This window comes from Manacus candei, unplaced genomic scaffold, assembly GCF_025592945.1.
Source record: "Manacus candei isolate 608988 ecotype Guabito, Panama unplaced genomic scaffold, ASM2559294v1 h1tg000037l, whole genome shotgun sequence".
Taxonomy (NCBI): domain Eukaryota; kingdom Metazoa; phylum Chordata; class Aves; order Passeriformes; family Pipridae; genus Manacus; species Manacus candei.
In genome coordinates this window covers 13,270,683-13,291,312 of record NW_026138085.1, presented here as the reverse complement: position 1 = coordinate 13,291,312, position 20,630 = coordinate 13,270,683, and the positions used below count along the sequence as shown (strand labels likewise).

The 20,630-nt window shown below is 46.5% G+C and overlaps 1 protein-coding gene across 1 annotated transcript; it reads left to right on the top strand.

Moving 5' to 3' along the window:
• The first annotated feature begins 364 nt into the window (after positions 1–364).
• On the top strand, positions 365–20,628 carry HMGXB3 (HMG-box containing 3). The gene is made up of 20 exons (XM_051793843.1): positions 365–594; positions 1,722–1,869; positions 2,272–2,446; positions 2,858–3,421; positions 4,126–4,224; positions 5,704–5,835; positions 7,592–7,998; positions 8,357–8,532; positions 8,833–8,930; positions 9,490–9,588; positions 10,126–10,275; positions 11,925–12,226; positions 13,573–13,700; positions 14,268–14,399; positions 14,666–14,850; positions 15,416–15,635; positions 16,695–16,828; positions 17,222–17,338; positions 17,749–17,958; positions 18,668–20,628. Exons 2-20 carry the CDS (start codon positions 1,724–1,726, stop codon positions 19,136–19,138), a joined length of 3,945 nt encoding a protein of 1,314 aa, XP_051649803.1. The 5' UTR covers positions 365–594; positions 1,722–1,723; the 3' UTR covers positions 19,139–20,628.
• Positions 20,629–20,630: the final 2 nt, after the last annotated feature.

Genomic DNA, 20,630 nt, shown 5'->3' with positions numbered 1-20,630 from the left:
GAGTGCCATGGTCTGGGTGACACAGTGGTGCTTGGTCACTGGTCGGACTCGATGACCTCAGAGGTGTTTCCCAACCTGTGACTCTGACTGCTGGGACATCACTGGAGCCTGGAGCAGAGCTTCGCCCCCCCACGAGGGGAAGAGCCAGGCTTGCACCTGCTGTGAAGGAAGGAACGCTGCGAGAACTCGGTGTACACGCCCGCCAGGTACCACCGACAGACCTCATAACACCGCGCCGCTCCCGCAGCCGAGCCCTTCGCTAATTAAGCACTAATTGCGCCGCGCCCTCTCGGGAAACGGCGCAGGCGCAGGAATCATGACCCCTCCCGGACGCCGTCCGGCCCCGCCCTGCCCCGGACGCCGTCCCGGCCGCCACTTCCGGCGGCGGCCCCGGCGCGGAGTCCCCGGCGGTGCCGCGCTCCGCCCGGGCCGGGCCCGCAGCCGGCGCAGCATGCCGGGGCTGCCCGACCCGCCACACCGCCGCTGCCCCCCGCCACACCGCCCCGCGGCCCTGCCTCTGCCTCCTCCGCGCCGCCGCGCCCCGGCGGGGACGTGAGCGCAGCTCGCCCGCCCGCGCGGCCCCGGGGCTGCCCGGTGAGTGCGGGCAGCTGGGAGGGGGCCGGGTAAGCGTTCGGCAGGGCCGGGGGGCTCCACTTGGCCGTGGGCCGCGAGGGGGGACCGGGCTCGGGGACCGGGCTGCAGCTCTGCCGGGGTCAGCGGGGCCGAGGTGCGGGTCAGGCCAGGGCTTCGCCTGGCACGGTGCGTGGGGCCTTTATTCATAGAATCATAGAATTAGCCGAGTTGGAAAAGACCTCTGAGATCATCAAGTCCAACCCTTGAGCCACTAACACCGTGGTTACCAGACCATGGCACTGAGTGCTACATCCAGTCTCACCTTAAAACCTCCAGAGACAGAGAATCCACCACCTCCCTGGGCAGCCAATTCCACTGTCTGATTACCCTCTCTGTAAAGAACTTCTTTTTAATATCCAACCTAAACCTCCCCTGGCAGAGCTTAAGACCATGCCCTGTTATCTTACTGATAGTTGCCTGAGAGAAGAGACCAACCCCCACCTGGCTACAACCTCCTGTCAGGGAGCTGTAGACAGTGAGGAGGTCTCCCCTGAGCCTCCTCTTCTCCAGGCTAAACAACCCCACCTCCCTCAGCCTCTCCTCATAGGACTTGTGTTCAAGCCCCTTCCCCAACCTCGTTGCTCTTCTCTGAACCTGCTCCAGCCCCTCAATGTCCTTCTGAACTGAGGGGCCCAGAACTTCCCATGTCCTCCCCACGCCCCAGTGGCTGCAGCTACTGTTGCTGTCAAGGGAGGAGCCCCGGGGATGTGCCGGTGGGTGAGAGGGTTGTGAGGCTTCCTGCCTGTCCAGCCTCTGGCCCTGGTGTGACGTTTGTAGCCAGGCAGGTGCTTGTTGCGTGCACGGCTTGTCCTGGGTCACCAAACTTACCCCAGAGTTCCCTGTGGAACTGCAGCTTTGGAAGTGCAGGTGCAGTGTGTTTGCACTGAGCTGATGGTGTTGAGGTTATAGAAAAGGAGGTGTTTTCTTCTAGAAGTAGGTAAATAGGTGACACACAGTTACCTTGGCTTAATTAAAGTCAAAATTAGGTGCCAGTGATGCTGCCAGTTTGCTAAGGTGATGAAAAAAGTCTGTGTTGGTAGAAATGTTGTGTAACTTGTCAAGAGCATAACACAGAGTGTGTGTTTTAGCCATGGAGGCTCCCTATGATGGCGCTGAAGTGACTGTGGTGATGGAGGAGATAGAGAGCACTTACACTTATGCATCACCAGTGCCATGCAAGAAGAAGAAGAAACATAAAAGTGCTGGTGATCATGGAGAAAAAGCGAAGAAGCCTCGGTAAGTCCTTTCTGCCTTCATTCAGCTCCCGAGTAGGGTATTGCACCAGTTTTCCTTGTTTCTGATATGAGTGAACTTTGCAGGGCACTTGGAACGCTTCACAGTGTAAAACATCATATGTGAAACATCAGCTTGACACTTTGGGCCTGCTCTGATGTTCTTTACAGGTGCCACTGTTGCTCAGTCTAGAGTTTATGTACCCCAGAACATTTTGCTTGAGGCTTTCTCTCGGAGGTTCCTCTTTTTTCCTTCAGAGGTTCTCCCCAGAGTCTTACTTTTCATTTAGTTAAAAAATAGATTTACAAGTAGAATTGAATGAAAAATGACCTCAAGACAAACATAAACCTTGTGGATTTATTTTTTCCTAAGGAATTTATGTTTCAATTTCTGGTTGTGTTCCAGATCTGCTTACCTTCTCTACTATTATGACATTTACTTGAAAGTCCAGCAAGAGCTCCCGCACCTCCCTCAGTCTGAAATCAACAAAAAGATCAGTGAGAGCTGGAGGCTGCTCAGTGTGGCTGAAAAAAGCTATTACTTGGAGAAAGCCAAGCTAGAGAAAGAGGGATTGGACCCGGTAAGTCGTCTTTGTGGCAGCTGAAGACCTTCACTACTTACACAGCACTGTGTGTCATTTAACTGCAGATCCCAGTTTGTATTCCTGCCTGTAAAGAGTCTGTGTGAGGCCACTGCCTCTTGCCTTTGCCTTCTGTTCAGTCAAGGGAGAATGTTTGGAAATTCAAGATGGATATGTCTAGTACCCGCTCATGGTAGTTATTTTTGTGTTGTATCATCAGAGTGAGTGATGGGAAAGTGAGTGATAAAACCAAGACTGAGAAGGATTCTGCAGGCTCTGTCGTGCGGAGAAATTCCCAGCAAACTGCTTCAGGAAAACATGTGAACTTTAGGCACTAAAATAGCAGGATTGAGAGCTGATTCTCTTCCTCTTCTCATATTCATTTATTCCATCCTCTGGTTTTCCCCACAGAACTCCAAGGCGTCCACACGAACAGCAGTAGTCCCAGACATTCCAGGCTTCCGCAAGATTCTCCCTCGCTCTGACTATATAATTATTCCCAAAACCACTCTTCAGGAGGACAGGAGCAGGCAGTCAGTGGAACTATGTGTGGCACAGAGCCCAGCAGCCCCCGAGGGGTTAACAGCTCCCAGGAACATCTCCGGTGTGTCCCGTGAGGCCATGCAGAACATCCTCTCCGTGGACTCGGGCCAGGCCGGTGTCTCGGAGCAGTGCATTGCCATCGAGGGGCTGGCAGAGGAGGCTGCAGCCTTTGCCCAGCCCGAGCCTGCTGAGGAAGCTGTTGCCTCGGAGGTTCTCTCTCACTACGTTGGCCCTGTGACAGAAAAAGTGGCTGGAGATATCCTCTTGGATGAGGCTTCTTTGGAAATAGAAGGACAGCCGTATCAGACGGCCCGGGTGGTTATTGAGGAGACTCTTGTTAGCAGCTCCACGGACATCTCCAATGGGAGCATCGCTGTGGCCCGTCCCCAGGTGCCCGATGGGGTGTCTGTGGTGACCGTGGTGACAGGGAGGGTAAGTTTTTCTAGTGACACTCAGACTCCTGCCAGAGTCTCACCTGAAATGTCCGAGGCCTCTTTGTCTGTGCACATTGTCACATGTTACATTAAGATCCTTGGCGGGTGCAGGAGATCTTCTGTTGGCCAGCAGGGTGGGGATGCTCAGTGCTGAGGAAAACAGCAACTTTTGTAATCAGTGATACAAAAGTAACTTGGTGACCACAGTGTCTCTGCTTCCGGGTTGAATCAGCCATGTGCTGGTATCACTTGTACCTCAAGATGACTCCTTGAGTTTTTTTTTATTGTTTCTTATAACAATAGTTGTGGTATTGCAGTGCCAGTAATTGAGTTCTGCAGTTGGACTACAAGATTTTGGGGAGAAAAAAATGGCTGTCTCTCTGGTCCTGATAGGTGTTTTCTTGGTTGCAGAGATGTAGAAGGGAGTCCTTTTAAGCAAAGGTGATAGGGATCAGTTATAGAAAACCTTAGTCAGTGAAAAGTTGGATTCACTGTTTTCAATTTCAAGGTGTGAAGAGTTTGGTAGTTTCCAGAATGAACCTGGCAAGGCCGTTGCTTTTGAAATGGTCACTGCTCTGTCCTGCCTTCTGGTCTCATCAGTCCTTAGGACTTGTGTTTATTGGTAATGTTAATGAGAGGGAGGGATATGGGTCACCATGTCTGTTTTTTTCTGCATGTATTTTCCCTTTTACTTCATTTTAGGATACTGAAGAGAATAGCTCCTCCACACCTGCAACACAGTTCATCATGTTACCTTTGCCAGCTCATTCTGTTGTGGAGAACCCAGCATCAATTAAATTGGTAAGAAGTTCAGAGTCTTGTGGTATTTTAAGGTTTGGATGTATTGCATAGGTTTGTCTTGAAGATGTTGGAATGGGAGGGCTTTGATCCTGAATCAGTTCTTAAAGATAATCCAGTTTGGAGTCATCATATCAGTTGATATATTCCTTTGTCCCTGGTTTTATGTCTTGCATAAGCTAATGGGGGTCTGTGACTTCCTAGAGTGTCTCATAGGGGCCTGGTTTTGCTGCCTTTTTCTTCAAGGAACTTCTTGGAAACAGGTGGAGTAGATAAAGCTGTCACAAAACATCTGGTCAACAGCAGTTTGTATGTAGCCATCTACATGCTCTACTTGAGTGCATATTTGTTTTCATCCCTTCATCCCAGCTGGTGTCCATCCCTTTAAGGGCAAGATTGTGCTCTTGTGACAGGAAAACATGAACTCCTCAGTCTCGTGGATGGCTGTCACTTGGGCCGTGTGACAGGAGAGGAGCAGTGACCTGAGGTTTTAAAGACATGTAAAAGACTGTGTGGCCTGAGGAAGAATAGTATTACTTCTCTAATCAAACCACTCCAGCCACTTGTGTTTCTGTAGTCATTTTGGGACTTCATTGTACAGTCAGCACTGCAGCTCCTTGTGTTGTATAAGCTAGCATCAAATGCTGTTTTCCAGTTTCTCTATGCTTCTCTATACTGCAGGTATTTATAGTGGTACATAGCGTGATGCTCTTCCAGGTGTCTTGGGGAGAATGGAAGTACCTCAGGTTTTTGTTCCTGAGAAGTGTCAGGCTAAAATTGGCTCATTTCTTTGACAGCAACTCTTGCATTTCTAGAAAAATCCGTACCTAGTTAAGGAGTTACAGTACAACAGCTCGCTCGGGAGTGTTGAGAACAGGATATTGGGAAGTGCTGTGCTGACAAAAACTCCCACGTGTTGGTGCAGTTGTCCTGGCAAAGATGACAGGTTCTGCTTTGGTTGTTTTTATAAATACTGCCTGGTGGTGCTGCTGGTGTTTCAGTAGTTCATAGCAGGTTGGTGAAGCACCAGGGAGTACTCGACCACCGCATACAACAACCCTGTTGCCCCGTTGTCATGAGTATTAATCACATCTCGTCTCACTGTGGACTGCTGTTTGAATCATTTTTATATCATCTTATTATGACTTTTCCATGTTCAAAGAGAACTGTTGCATCACTGTAAATGCAAAAGTAGCTTCTCCAGAGGTTATGTGCATTGCTCATCTCTGCTCTGCAGGTTGATCTTAATTCTGGTTATACCAAAGGCTCTTGTGTAGACTGAGAGTTTAGACTTGGAGTAGTTATGGTGCTGACTCACCCTGATCCAGCTGTGTGGTGGTTGTTCAGTAAAAGGAATAATAGTGCAAAGCTGGTGTTTTGCTGAATAACGTTTGTAAAGTGCTTAGGAGGAAAAAGGGAGTGATGAGCACAGCTTTGTGTTTTTCAGATCTGTAGAGAAATTCTTTACAATTCTTGTTTCAGACAACCACCTATACTCGCAGGGGACATGGAAATTGCACCAATCCTGGCTGTTCCTTCACTTACGTCACCAGGCATAAGCCACCAAAATGCCCAACATGTGGGAACTTCCTGGGAGGGAAATGGATCCCAAAGGTAAATTTATCTTTCCTTTCCTAACTTTCAGACAAAAAGTGCTGATTTTATGAGTGCCTGTGGTATTTCTAGACCTGTAGATCTAGCATAGGAGGTCAGATATACCAGAACTGATTCTTTAGGTTTCCTGGGGTCTTTCAGCATTGTTTTTTCGACAGAAAGGAAGAACAGCTCTCAGCTATAGTAGATGTATGACCCTTTGGGAGTTTGTTAATAAAGTTGATGTAGTGGAAGCTGAAGTGCTGTTGAATATTGTTGTCTCATGGCAATGTGTCTGATCATTCACAATGTTCTGACCTTTGGCTGGAAGGAAATTCCCAGATGTTGATGGAGTTGGAAAGCTTGTCTGAGTGGACATGATACCTATTCTGCTTAAGTTTTTGGCATCTCTATTAATTGTGCACAGCAAAACCCACTTGCTACTTAAACCTTGGCACTGTCATGGTAATTAGTCAGCTCTGAAAAGATGTGTGTTCATTAAATAAATTTCTATCTGAAACAAGGCTCCTCAGGCACAATTTAAAGGATGGTCTTAGTTGGCATTGAAATTCAGTGGCTTTGTGTGGATTTGTTCTGGACCTCCTTTGTTTTGTGTCTGGATCCATTAAACATTGAGGTGCAAGAATTCTTTTAGGCAGCTTACAAACCCTGCGGTGTCTGAGCTGATGGCTGGGCTTCCTGTGTGGTAGGATACAAATAGTGATGGGGGTGTCTTCACTTTTGTTTGGTAAAGCTTTTGTTTGCTGAAGTAGAGAGATGGCTGACTGCAAAAAGTGTTTCTGGATTCTGCCTGAATGTAACATGTCTGCTCCTGTTCAATCCTACATTGATTAGAACTGAAACATTTCAGAGGGAGTTTTCTTTCTGTAGTTCAGGCTTACTCTGTTTTGCTGGGAACACGTTTGCATAAACAGGTCCACTGGTTTTTGTGGTGTCATGCCTTTGGAAAAATATGCATTAGCAATTTCTTTTAAACTAATAATAGTATCAGTAGAGCTGAAACTAAATATATACAAAGCTTCCTGTTCCTTAGAAAGGTTCTAAGATACCTTTTCTGAAAAAACTAGGTTATCCTTCTGAATATGAACTCTGTAGTGAGCTTAGAATTAGTGTGTTTGTCATGCCAAAAACTCTGGATTCCATTTCTGATGTGTTTTTGCATATTAGCAATTCAGTGTTCATTGTACCTTTGTCGTCCCCAGTACAATGACTTCTGTAGCCTTAGTCGTGGAAGTAACATTTTTCTTAAAGTCAAAAAACCTTCCTAAGTAGTCCCGTTTCCTACTTGCTCAGATGTTTGCTTTTCTGAATGCACATATCCAAAAGTTGCAAATTCTCTGTCCAGCTTCCTCTTGTTTCTCAATAATATGGAAGAACAGACAGCATCAGAGAGCTGAAGCCATGAAAGAGGAGCGTAGGAGGTGGGGCCTTGGTAGGGAAGGTGGTGGGTGACTTTGTGATGTTGATGCTAATGGTGATATTTGAGGGAGTTTAAGGAAGATTGATTCTCTGAAGTAAACAGTGCCTAAAAATAATACATGAAGGGCCAAGAGGCCAGATAAAGTGTTACCAGGACCTATGCTGTTGTAGGAGGTGCTGTCTGTCTGCTCTGGTACAATTCACAGCTTAAACACTTGGGATTTTGCTGTTTTGATCCAGCATTAAATAGGCCATGGGAAACATGGCATATGTGCAGGGAACTTACTTATCTGCGAAAGCCTGAAGCTCTGAAATGCGACTTTCTCTTTGTTTCCAGGAAAAGCAACCAAAAACCAAATCTGAGCCAAATTCAGGCACCTCTCTTAAAACTCCAGCAGCTAAAAGAGGTCAGCAGTCAGTCCTCACGGAGCCGACAGCCGTCAGCGAGAGTCCCTCCAAGTGTGCCTTGGAGAGCTCTGAAGCCGTCAGCCAGCTGCTGAACGCTGTGCCCACGGGAGGGCAGATGCCAGAGATGGAGTGGGAGGAAGTGATCATCTCTGAGGCTCACTTTCTTCCAAACAACGTGCTTGCTGAAGACAGGCAGGGTGCTGTTGGAGTGGTGCTGGGTCAGGAGAGCCAGCGGCAAGGAGATGCTTCCTCGGAGCAGGCGGAGAAAGAGAGCGTGGGGCTGGGGGTGCCACCATCCTCTGAGGTGCCAAGTGCAGGTGTGAAAAAGCCAGTGGGGTGAGTCAGTTTTTCATGTTATGGGAGTGTATGATGTCTATTGTGTGCTGATGGAATCAGTGCAAGAAATTGAAGGCAGTTGGCAGTGCTTCCTGTAAGACCTGTTCTGTTCTGTTTGCTGTGTGCTTTGTGCCAGTCCAGAGTTGTTCCTTTGAGACTTTGTCCGTGAGAGCTAATGTTTTTTAAAGTGACAACTAAATTATAGTCACAGGACAGATGTATCCTTAGCAGTCTCTCTCCTTTTATTGCAATAGCTGTGATCAGTGTGCTAATAAAGCACAATTCAGGGAAAAGAAGAAAACTGAAGCTGAGGAGGAATCGATAGAATTTTTTTCCACTTGTAGCTCTTGTCTTTCAGAATTGATGCACCAACTGCTACACACAAAGGACAAGAAGTAAAGAGTAAACCAAGACCCAAGCCCTCCTTGCTGGCTGCAGCCAGACCCATGAGAGCCATTCTGCCTGCACCAGCCAGCGTGGGGAGAGAGGCCAGCACTGAGCAGCCGAGCAGCAGGCAGGCCTTTGCCAGTACTGGTAAAAGCAGCATTCTCTGGTGTACTTTGGGAGCTGTTGTCTTTCCTCACCACACTGAACTCATCTCTGTCAAATAATAAGATAGGTCTGAAGGGAGGTGGTGACCTATGTTAGAAACCCCCCCCCCCACTTTCATTCTGCCTGAGAGTGCAGTAAATGGGCCATGAAACACCTGCTTGGGTCATTTCAAGTTCAGAGGAAAGATCTCACATGACTATGGTGGCATTTACGAAATATGTCAGAATGAAACAGTGCCTTTTTTATCACATTTAACCTGCTGCATCCCTTTCCTCCTTCTAGACAAGCATTCCCCTGTGAGAACATCAGGCTTGAAGCCCAGTACACTGAAACAATTGGGCCAGTCAGTTCTGCAGCCACCAAGTGCTGACGAGCGAAAGGTACCTAATGGGTTGTTCTTCAAATGCAAATTATTTTCCTGGTTTTTTTGGGGGGAGGGTTTTGTCCATATTGTGTTTTTTTTCTCTCCCAGGTGAGTGATACGACCTGAGTAAGAAATAGAGCATAAAAAGGTAGCAGCCTTATGATGATGAGATCTGTGACTTGCAGTTTTTATGGTACGGCTGAGAAGCAGCATAAATGCTTGGTGGGTGAGAGATGCTGTTGAACAGTCCTGCTGTTGGCTGCTTTAAGAACCTCCCAGCTACTTCCAGAAGATGTTTTCAGGATCTGCTGGTGCTTTGATAATCTGACATGCAGTATTGAATACTGAGCTCTTCACCTGTAAAATATGACCGAGTATGCCAAGATGCTGGAATAAATCTGTGTGAATTTTGATGCCTTAGCATGCAAAACACAGTGTCTTGTAGTACTCTGATGTTAAATGAACATTATTTAATTTCTTGGGAGCAGGAATGCTAATAGATATTGATTACAGGATGTATACATGTATTCAGCAGTAGGTGTCTCATGGGTGTTTTTTCTGCTTTCAATCTCTAGCTCCACAGTGCTGTGGCCAGCAGGGCATCTCAGGTTAAAGTAGTGGAGGTCAAACCAGACATATTCCCTTCCTGCAAGTACAGCTGCACCGTAACTTTGGTGAGAATTTTTCAAATGGTGTGACTTTGTGGGGAGTGTCCTCTCTGGGATGAGAACATTCCGTGACTTTTGTTTTACTAACTTGCAGAAATATATCTCATTTTTAACATGAAACAGTCTGTATTTTGTGTGTCATCTCCTGGACCTAATCCCAGGTGACTGTGCTCTGTTTTGCAGTCATGTTTGGGACCTTGTTAAGAGCTGGATTTTCATTCCTGTCCTAGCATAATATCCATCCCCTCCTTGAGTTCCTCTAGGGAGGATCAGGGATTTCTGAATGAATTTAATGTGCTTGTGGTCTCTGGAACTGGCCAAAAATACTTAAGTGCCAGTTAAAGTACTCTGTGCAAAGTGACAGGGCTCGCTGTTCGACCTTTGAACAAGATGCTATGAAGTGGGGAAAAAATGTATGATAATCTGTTTTAGACTTTGTCTAGAATCTTCTTGGCATAAAATCATAGAATCATTTAGGTTTAAGATCATCGAGTCCAACTGTTAAAAGTCAAGGTCAGCAAACATCTTTCTTGTGTCATTCAGGATTTGGGACTGGCGACATCACGTGGCAGAGGAAAATGCAAGAACCCCTCTTGCAGTTACGTGTATACAAACAGGCACAAGCCACGTATCTGTCCAAGCTGTGGATACAACCTTGCCAAAGACAGGACTGAGAAAACAGCAAAATCCCTGGTAAGGTTCAGGCTGGTTTGTTCTATCAAATGTCTCTCGTGGGCTGGGCAGGGAAGTACCTTAGTTTGCAAGTGCCCATGGGAACATGGTTTGGGTTTTTTTTCATTGTGGTAATCTTTTCTAACAGAATAATGTCCAATTTAAAATACTTGTGATAACATCTGAACTGTCAGATTCCTGTAGCAGTGGTGCTTCAGGCTGAGAATGAGTCTGAGCACACTCAATGCTACCACTGGGTGTCTCCTTAGCTTGTAAATGCTTCTGGTATGTTGGTACGTGCTGGGGAAATCACCCCTGAAGTCACACTTGTTGTGTCAGCTTTGTTGAACTTCAGACTTCATCAAAAAACTCCCAAGTATGCTGTGCTTTGTGATCAGTTTGGGGCTAGTGTCAGTTAAGTTAGTACATTTTGTATTAGAGCTTCCTATTTTTAAGGGTTTGTAGTGCAACTTTGCTTCCTGCCTGAATTTATTTCTGTATGTAGGTTGTGTTTTTCTCTGATGCAGAAATATGTTTGTCAGTTGTCTGTTTTTCTGCATGGATGTAAATAATTAATTCTGAGTTTATTTTATTTTCCTTTGAAGTTTCAGGGGTTAGCTTTTCTCATACAGAATTGTCATGTTTTAAGAAAATAAATGAAAAAAAGGAGCCGTCCTGTTCTAAGCTGAAATGCCCACTCAGCATAGAGACAGAATTTTAGTCTATATGGTAATATGACTCTTCCACTTGCCTTTTTTATTCTGAAGAACATAATTTTGTTTAGTGGTTTTGGTTTTTCTTTAAAAACACAAACAAACTGAGATGGCCTGTGTGAGCACAGAACAGCTGTGTAAGGAACAGCAGTGTGCTTAGCTCAGCTTGCATTTTGAGAGGCATGTGGCTTGTCTCTTCCTCATTTAGTTTTTTTCTTATTTTCTGGTTCTAGATGTGTTCAGCATTCCTGTCACACATGTTGTTGTTGTCTCTGGGCTTTGGACTGATCATTTACCTCATTGTTAGACTAGTCAGAAAACCAGGTTGAAATGCTGGCAGGAGAGTTTCAGTGATTAAACAGGTCAGCCTGTTTGTGTTCTCACTGTTCTCCTGGGACACCTGGAATTTGGTTCTCCTGTGCTCGTGTATTTTGTCTTGATAGCGTTTGTGTGTTGGAGAGGAAAGTGTTGAAGGACTGTAGGTGATCAATTGTAATTGATAAGTGTGTTCTGTATATCACAGCCCTCAGTTCTCATTTAATACTTGTCTTCCAGCTTTTAAAGAGGTGTGCAGGCTGCCATGGCTGGCTGAGCCTGTTATACAGGACACTGTGCCTGATAACCTATGGAGAATGGCAGTGATGATTGCCAGGATTGTTAAAGTGTTTATATACCTGTTGGTGGTTATCCTCACCCTATCCCCAATCCCTGCACTAACACTCCAATTTGATGGCAAATCTGTGATGGTCTAGCAGAGTAGGAGTTCCCAAAAGGCTGGGGTGTAATAATGTGTTTTTGGTGAAGTATCTTGGCTTGAAGCTCTTGTCTAGAGTCAGTGATTGAGCAGTAGAGTGCAAAGGTTACTGTGTTTTTACTGCCTTTTGTGACTTCTTTGGTCTTCTTAGTATTTCATCCCTGTGCTTGCTGAGTTGAATATCTGTTTTGCTTGCTTTCTAGGAGGTCAGCCCAGGTCAGAATGACGTGCTGAACACCAGCAAGCCCCTAACTCCATCCCAAAAAGAGATCCAGCGTCAGTCCACCCTGCAGCTGCTGCGCAAGGTGATGCAGATCCCCGAGAATGAGTCGGAGCTGGCCGAGATCTTCACGCTCATCCACGAGCTCAACAGCTCGCGGCTCATCCTGTCCAACGTGAGCGAGGAGACAGTCACCATTGAGCAGACATCCTGGTCAAACTACTACGAGTCTCCATCTGCACAGTGCCTCCTCTGTAACAGCCCCTTGTTCAAAGGGGGGCAGAAGTAAGATTCTGTTTTTTCTTGTGACTCTTTCCACCTCGTGCTGATTTTCTGTGTTACAAGTGTGCCTGAAATATTTGCTTTAGCCCCTGCACTGAGGATGGTGAAGGTAACACTGACTGACCTACACGTGCATGGAAAGGGTTTAGCAGGTTCAAAGAGTGGCTGCTAAGTCTAGGTGTAACTTTTTTTTTTTAAATTGAAACAGAGTATTTTCGTTAGTCATCCCCTCTTTGTTTTCCATTCTGATGTTTTGAGACTGACAGAGGAAAACGTGTGGGTTTACAGGTTATTACAGTGCATTATGTAATTTCCCTTTTCTCTCTTCCTGATCTGAATATTTCCTGTGTGGATCTTTTTGCTTATGATGTTTTCATTCTTTTCATGACTTAGTGTGTGCTTGAGTGAATCCTTTTTTGTAACAAGTATCCAAATGGAAACCTGAAGGATTTTCAGAAACTCCCAGTGCATTGGCTAGATTACCTTAACTAGGTTTTTATAAAAGCCTGTAGGGTATCTCCTCTCTGAGTCTGCCAGACATCCTCCTGTTCCCACTGCAAAATGTTGGGGAGTTTAAGGTGGTTTCTTTCTTCCATAAAAAATACTTTCCTGATACAAATGATGGATGTTTGCTTTGGTCAGGCTAGAACTAATTGAGATATTTCCAGCAGAGATAGTTTTTACGCTCAGTAATTTTTTCAGAACAGAGCTGTCTTGCACCCTGTCCTTCACCTTGTGACTTACCAGCCTGTGCATTGTAAATCCTTGTCTATGCTGGGCTGCTTTGCAGTGCTCTTGCATGTGGGACTCTCACATGTGCCTGCTCAGGCTCTAATTGAACCTCTGCCAGTGGGAGGGAGGTGGATATGATTTCGATTCCTGTTTCCTCAGGTGGACAGGTGTATTTCTGCCACTGGCATTCTCCTGTCTGAACTTCCCCCTCAGCAGCTGCACTGCAGAGGAGCAGACCTTTCAGAAGCTCTGTGTGTGCAGGGACAGGCTGTCGGGTGGAATGTGTTACTGATCACCATTTGTTGTCCCATAGCAATGGGACAGACACTTCTCCCAGGGCAGCTGAGATTTTCTCCACCTCTCAAATACTGTGTGCCCAGCATATGGAGCTGAAGGGATACTGTAATGCTCTTAAAAGAATTTGAGCAGTGACCCGACTCTGCCAGGAGAATCTGTTTTAAAATATAACTTTTTTTTTTTCTGGTGTAAATGATGTGAACTGGCTTAGACTGACGTACTAATGAACTCGTCTCAACAAGAATTCTTTAAGTTACTGCAGGGCTGGACTGAAAAACCCATTGAGTTGACTCAGAGTGGTCTTCTGTTGTCTGTTACAGTTCCCTTGCTGGTCCTCAGGAGTGCTGGCTGCTGACAGCTAACCGCTTGCAGGTGGTTACAGCTCAGGTCAAAGTGTGCTTGAACCTGCAGTGTCTGGCCCTCCACAGCTTCACTGATATTTACACAGGTAGGAAAGATGTGAGCCTGCCAACCTACAGCATGACTACAGTCTGAAGCCTTGAGACTGTATCAGGGCACTGTCTTTGCACAGAAGGGCTTGTTCCCATCCCCAGTGTACTGAACTCGAATTATTTTTTACTTGCACTATTCTTCCATTTCTTCTGCAAGTAAATCTGTATTCGTGAGGAAAAACATATGAATGCTCTGATGAGGAAGATGGTGCCTTGATTCACTGGTCTCCTCCATGTGCATGGTGAATGTCGAGTTCTGCAAGGCAATCCCTGAGGTCATAGTCAGAGATATCCTTGGAGAGTGCTGTTTCTCAGCATTGGCTAGTGAGGAGATGGATTGGCTGCTGTTCCTTGTAGCTTTTTAAATTCAAAGGCAAGTCCGTGAAAGGAGTTAATCTTTTAGCAGGAAATTTTGCACTTCAGAAGTACAGAAGTACTATCTGTGTTTCCGTTATCCTCTGAACAGTACTCGTATGAGTCTTTTGTGTATCAGTAAGGAATGTATTTCTTTGTGAGAAAGATCTGGAACCCTACAGACAATAACTGTCTTGTTTTAACTGCAGGCCTTTTTAATGTGGGCAACAAGTTGCTAGTGAGCTTGGATCTTCTGTTTGCAATCCGAAACCACATTAAACTTGGAGAGGATCCCAGAGTGGCCATTTCCAATATTCTCGACTCTGTTCAGGAGCAAACTGGTGGGTTTTCCTTCTGTTTTTTTTACCATAAGACACCAAATTATGACCTGCTGATGATTGTTAGGTTATAAAAAGGCAAACCTCACCTATTCTATTGTGGTATGTTTCTATGAAATCACTTCCTAAATCCAACAGTACCTCCATGACCAGTTCTTTGTAACAATTCTCTGGAGGACAGATTTGGTTTTATTCTGCACAGGAGTCCTACTACCTCTCCACTGACTTTAGGAAGTGAAAGCAGTAACAGTGGCATGTTTCCTTTTCAGAAAAAAAACTGAGCCCTGATGAGCAGGTTCAGCTCCAGGAACTGCTGTGCAATGGCTACTGGGCCTTTGAATGCCTTACAGTCCGGGATTACAATGATATGATCTGTGGAATCTGTGGCATAACCCCTAAGGTGGAAATAGCCCAGAGGAATGTGGAAAATGTCCTGGCACTGAAAAACATAGAGGTAGGCTTTTCCCACACTTCACATCCTGTTTGTGTTCAAAGCTGATCATGACTTTTGCTGACTCTGGTCTTCGTGGTGCACGATAAGTACATGAGACCTTTGTGAGTGGTTTTCTGCTGATGCCTGACAAGAGGATGTGGCTGGAGTGTGATGCCTGAGCTTCTTTTTGTAGGTGTTGATGTATAGCTTGGGGAAAAGGAGATCCTCTCTCCCTGGGCCACAGCTTTTGTCCAGCAGCCTCAGACAGTAGGGACCTTGGATTAAAGTGGTTGAACTTGGCCTTCTTCCTTTGACATGAAGGCATTCTTTTTTTTCCCCAATAACAGTTGCCTTGAGGTGCTGTCTTCTCTAATGGGGAAAAAAGCCCTAGTAGGAGTATGCAGCATGTCTGGCTTTTCCAACAAAAAGTGATTGTAGGGAACTTTAGGAGACTGAAATCATCTTGTTACATTTGGGCTGAGCACTCTCCTGAGTTGTCTTCATGCCTTGAATTGAGGCTGACACAGAACTGTCAAATGAACTGTGGTTATTTGTATTTGACCACTGTGTTCCTTGCTCTTTCTAGTTTACTTGGCCAGAATACTTGCCATCAAGTGAAGTGAATGTAGAAGACTTCTGGTCCACGATGGAGACGGAGGTGATTGAGCAGGTGGCTTTTCCTTCTAGCATCCCCATCACAAAGTTTGATGCCTCTATTGTTGCTCCTTTCTTCCCTCCACTAATGAGAGGAGCAGTGGTGATCAATACAGAGAAGGACAAGAACCTGGATGCACAGCCAGTGCCAGGTAACAGCTCGGGTTGTGCTTGTTAAAGGAGTGCTTCATGTGTTGGTGACTTCAGTCTTTTGGTCATGTTGAATTGAGAATTGATGATTGCATGTCTCTTTAAAAGTTATGGCTGCTGAGAAAAGGCAAGAATGCTGGGGTGGTTTTGGCTGTTCTCAGGCTACTTTGCTGCTTGAGCTTTGGCTTGTCCTGTGAAGCTTGAATTCACTGATGTGATTTGATGCATTTGAGACATGGGGGACATCAGAACACTGTACCCCAAATGAGATAGGGTCTGACTGCACAGGGATATGTGCACGTCTTGAATGCCAGTCAGGATTTGTTTCATGTTGTTTCATGATACTCACATGTGAAAATTACAGGTAGTGCTTGGTATCTCAATGTCACAATCTCAGTAAAGGCTAAATAAGTTTTTACAGAACTTGAGAAAAGAGTAGGAGAGGGATGTGCTAGTCCTTGTCAGTGTTGTCAACATTCAGTATATCTGCTGCATATTGACTGCATATAACCAGAAACCATGAAAGGAACAAGCTCAGATGTATGAGAGCTAAGTTTAGTTCCCTTAAAAATTTAGGTATGAGGTATAAGAAGGAAAACAGGCTTTGCAAGCTTAACAAGTGTATGAGTTGGTTTTGCAGGCAGGGCTGCAGCTGTTCTAGAGAGTTTAGCTGCAGAAGGGCTACATGAGCTTTCGTGGAAGTGAAGCTCCAGAGAAGGAACCAGGGAGGAAATGTGAAGGGTAAGCCTGGAGCTGCTCAGTCCGAAGGCTGAAGTCACATTTCTCTGTGCTCTTCTGTGAGTCACCTAAAGGTTACAAAGTACAAGATAGGCAAGTGCTTGTGGAGTCTGCAGCTCTACTGGGCTCAGTCTGCTGGCCTCAGCAATGAAGGGCTCGAGACAAGTGTGGGCTGTGATGTGCTTTGGAAGTAGGATTGTTCACAGCTTTCTCATGCTGGCAGTGGCTTGTACAATCTCTGCTTCTGTAGTCTTCATAAGAAATTATTTTGGTGACTTCCCTTCCTGAGAATGAGTGCTGAGACTTGTTTCCTGCCTTTGCAGGTAATGGGAGTGCCTTGGTGAGGCTCCTTCAGGACGAAGTCTTCAGGCCTGAGCTGATAAACTCTTACAGTGAGGAAGAGCTGCAGAGCTTTCTGACACAGTGTGGCATCCCCTGGGAGGCTTCAAATACAAAGGTAATGGTTTGTTTGCCCACACACAAGCCTGCAGGAGTGGAGCTGTTCTTCACTGTCTTTCCCTCATCCACTCTTGCCATCTTAGGTAATTAACTTCTCATCTGACTGCACTAAGGGCAGGGGTGGGTGCCAGCAAATTATAGGATAATTTACACATGGTGAAGTAAATTGAACCTTTGTGGGCTAGAAGAAAGGAAGGCTGTAATTACCTTGTCACTGGCTCAGTGTTGTGTAATTGCTTGTCATCCTCATGGTGCTCAGTGTGGGATTAGGAAGTTATTGGGTGAAGTGCAATTAGGATTTGGGAGACCTTGCCTGCAGCCTTCTCCCTCTCTGGAGGAGTCCATTAATGTTAGGCACATACAGACTTTTTCTGGGGCCTGTCTTTTCTAGGACCAACTCTGCTACTCCCTCCTTGCTCTCTATGAGTTTGTACAGAATGGGACAAGCATCACACCACCCTCTGCTCATCACACAGGAGGGAAAATCTACAAAATGTGTCCACATCAGGTAAGGAAGGCTGGAGTCAGCAATGTTATTTTCTTACCTTGCTGTTCACTATTTGACTTGCCAGCATGGAACTTCCTCATTAAATAGAAGCAATGGAATTGGCTTCTCTGAGCCTCAGGAATGAAACACACTGCCTTGTGGCTTGGAGTATGAGCAGTCCTGCAGGAGATCTCACGATCTGAAGCCTGGTCTTTATGTTGCTACTGAAGTGGAATTTAAAACCATCTCTTCCTGAACAAGATAAAGTGAATGTATATGAGGAAGAAACAGAATATCTTTAGAGAAAGTGACTGTCTGGTTACTGTGTAGTCTGGAATATCTGAAAGGAAGCCTAGTTTTTTTAAGTCTAAATTTTTTTCTGTAAATTTTCAGTTTTATTGGGCTGATGCTATTAATCCTTTTCTTTCCAGGTTGTGTGTGGCTCAAAGTACATAGTAAGAGGAGAAAGTGCCCGGGATCATGTGGACTTGCTGGTTTCCTCACGTCACTGGCCTCCAGTGTATGTTGTTGATACAGCCTCTTCAGTGGCACTGTGTGCAGACCTCTGCTGGCCTGGCCTGACTTCCCAGATGTGGGGGAAAAACCAGGGCTGCTTCTCTGACCCCATGGATCCTCCAACGGTTAGTTATGTCTTACCCTTGCTCTCTGCTATGCCAGTCCAGTATGGAAAAGTTTGAAGCGAGATTTAAAAAATTTTAAAAAAAAAGCATATATAACCTGCATGTTGCCTCAAGATCATTTCATAGAGTCACAGAATGGTTTGGGTTGGAAGGGCCTTTAAAAATCATCCAGTTCCACCCCCCTGCCATGGACACCTTCCACTAGACCTGATTGCTCAGAGCCCTGTCCAACCTGGCCTTGAACACTGCCAGGGATGAATTTGACTTGATAAGTGTCTCCTGACTTAAGCTTTGCCAGTGCATCACTTTTGAGCATAGCAGAACACGTTACCTGTTGCTTGGGGCGCTGTGTTAAGTTAATGGTCCTTAACAGGAAGAGCTGTGCTGGGAGTGCATTTTAATAGTTCAGGTCATGAACTGTGGAGCACATCACTTATTTTGACACAGCAACTCACTTCTCTCAAACTACTGCTATTTCTTGAGAAATGGGAGAGGAAGAGGGTTGCTAGTGCCTTGGGATTGTCTCTGAGGGCGTACAAGTGAGGAGGGAGTGTACAGACCACCTTTGTGGCACTTAGGGTCAGCCTGGATTGTTTAGCCATGCCTCTGTCCTGAATCATAGTGCTGGTTGAATTCAGCCAACCAGTATTGTCCTCTTAGCTGTGAGCAAATTGCTTCTTGTTCTACCTGGAGTGTGTCTCTCCTGCAGTACGTGTCCTGCCCTGAGCTGCTAGACCAGCACTACAGCGTGGACATGACGGTGGCTGAGCACTCCGTTCAGCACCCCATCACCAAGTCGTCGGCGCGTCGCATCGTTCACACGGGGTCGGAGCAGAACAGTTCCCGGGATCCCACGGCGCGGCATCACTGCATCTCCCTGTGCCGGGAGCTGGAGCCTTACGGCACCGTCATCGCCGCCATCAGCGACAGCAAAACGAGCAACATCCGCCAAAGGCCCATCACCTTCGAGAACCCCACGCACTATTACCTCTACAATCGCCTCATGGACTTCCTGACCAGCAGGGAAATCGTGAACCGGCAGATCCAGGAGGTGGTGCAGAGCTGCCAGCCGGGGGAGGTGGTGATCCGCGACGCGCTCTACCGGCTCGGGGTGGCCCAGATCAAAACTGAGACGGAAGAGGATGAAGAGGGGAAGCAGGAGGATGACAGAGGTTGCTGAGTAACAAAACGGCCTGTTGGTTTCTCTCTCTGGTCGCGTGGATGGGTGGGCTGAGCCAGCTTCTGCAGCTGTCTGGCTTGAGAGTTTATTTTTACAGGTTGGAGATGTGACGCCGGTGGCTTTGACTGCTGTTACTGACCAAAGAGCTCTGTGCTTCCGTAGTGTTGTGGTGGCTGCTGTGAGTGTGGGTCTGTCACCCCCCTTGCTGAAGGCTGCAACTGCCTCTGAGGCGTGGGATGGACCTGCTGTTCAGGGGTGTGGGATGCTGCCCTCCCTGCAGCTGGAGGAGGGAGAGGTGTTGCTGGTAGCAGGGAGTGTGCGTGGTCAAGCACACAGGATTTTTTAGTTCTGAATCTTGCTTGCTGACTTCTTTGTGCATATTGGTGGCAGGGCTGGGGGTGTGGGAGCAGGCATGAAAAGCAGATGGCTGCAAAGATTTTTTTCCCCCCAAAACATTCTGAACAGATGAATTTAGGACACTGACTCCTGCTTGGAAATCTTGCATAGCTCTCATATGCATTGGCTGCCAGGAGTCTTGAGGTGAGGAGGAGAAGGAGCTGTGCTGCTTTAACACGCTGTGTCTGGGGAGCCTCTCTGGAGGCTGCTCTCTTGGGTCCCAGACTGTGGGTGTTTCAGCTGCAGAAAGTTTTGAGAATTGTTTGTCCCTTCCCATGAGCACTGATAATTTAGAAGCCAAAACATACAATGAGTGAAGTGTGTTCTGCATGGTAAGGTAAGAACTGACCAGGTGAGCCCCAGGGGAGCTGTGCTGGTTGGGGGACAGTATGAGTGCTGTGCCAAAGGGATGGCTGTGGAAGGGGAAGGACACTCGAAGACTCTCTTTAGGATCAAGGAGGAACAATGAAAGCAGTATCACCAGAGCAAGCAGGGTTCCATATTCCACCCTCATGGATGCACTGGGAGAGCTGCACACACGTGTGCAATCTTGGCACTGTCAGGTGTCAAACCTGCCCTGCCCATGTCCTCCCAGCACTCTGAGGGTTAGAGGAGTCTCCTGCTGCCCAGGTTGCCTTGTCAGCTCCTTGAGAGGAGTCAGGCTGAGACCTCTGCTGCTGTAGCACAAACCTGAAGAACACCTTGGCCTGCAGTTACAAATCTGTGCGTGTCACCTGCTGCAGCTCCCTTTGGCCGTTGCTGGTGGTGAAGGCTGGTGGATGTTTGCTGTGACCCTCAGAGGAGAGAAGCAGGATGCCAGACTGCTGAGTTGCCATCTTGGGAGTTTGTTTTGCCTGAGTGAGCAGTGGGGAAGATTCCAAGGCTTGCGGTGTAGATGAAAACTCCCTTCTGTGAAGGGGAACCAATCGAGTACCGTACTGTTAAAGTAAATGTTAAAGTCTGAGCAAATGCAGTAATCACGGCTTGGGGTTTTTCTGTTAAGAACATTAACTTATTATAAGAGACGTTAGTGACTTTTTTCAGTCAGTGATAAAGTTTAATAAATTATCTCCAATTTTTGGGGTGAAACTGTGGC

What these genes read in the sequence shown, in the direction of transcription:
- HMGXB3 (XM_051793843.1), top strand. Translation starts at nt 1,724, where the DNA reads ATGGAGGCTCCCTATGATGGCGCTGAAGTGACTGTGGTGATGGAGGAG. An exon ending in GAGGGAAATGGATCCCAAAG is followed by an intron (nt 5,836 to 7,591) that starts GTAAATTTATCT and finishes CTTTGTTTCCAG; the next exon opens with GAAAAGCAACCAAAAACCAA. An exon ending in CTTCACTGATATTTACACAG is followed by an intron (nt 13,701 to 14,267) that starts GTAGGAAAGATG and finishes TTTTAACTGCAG; the next exon opens with GCCTTTTTAATGTGGGCAAC.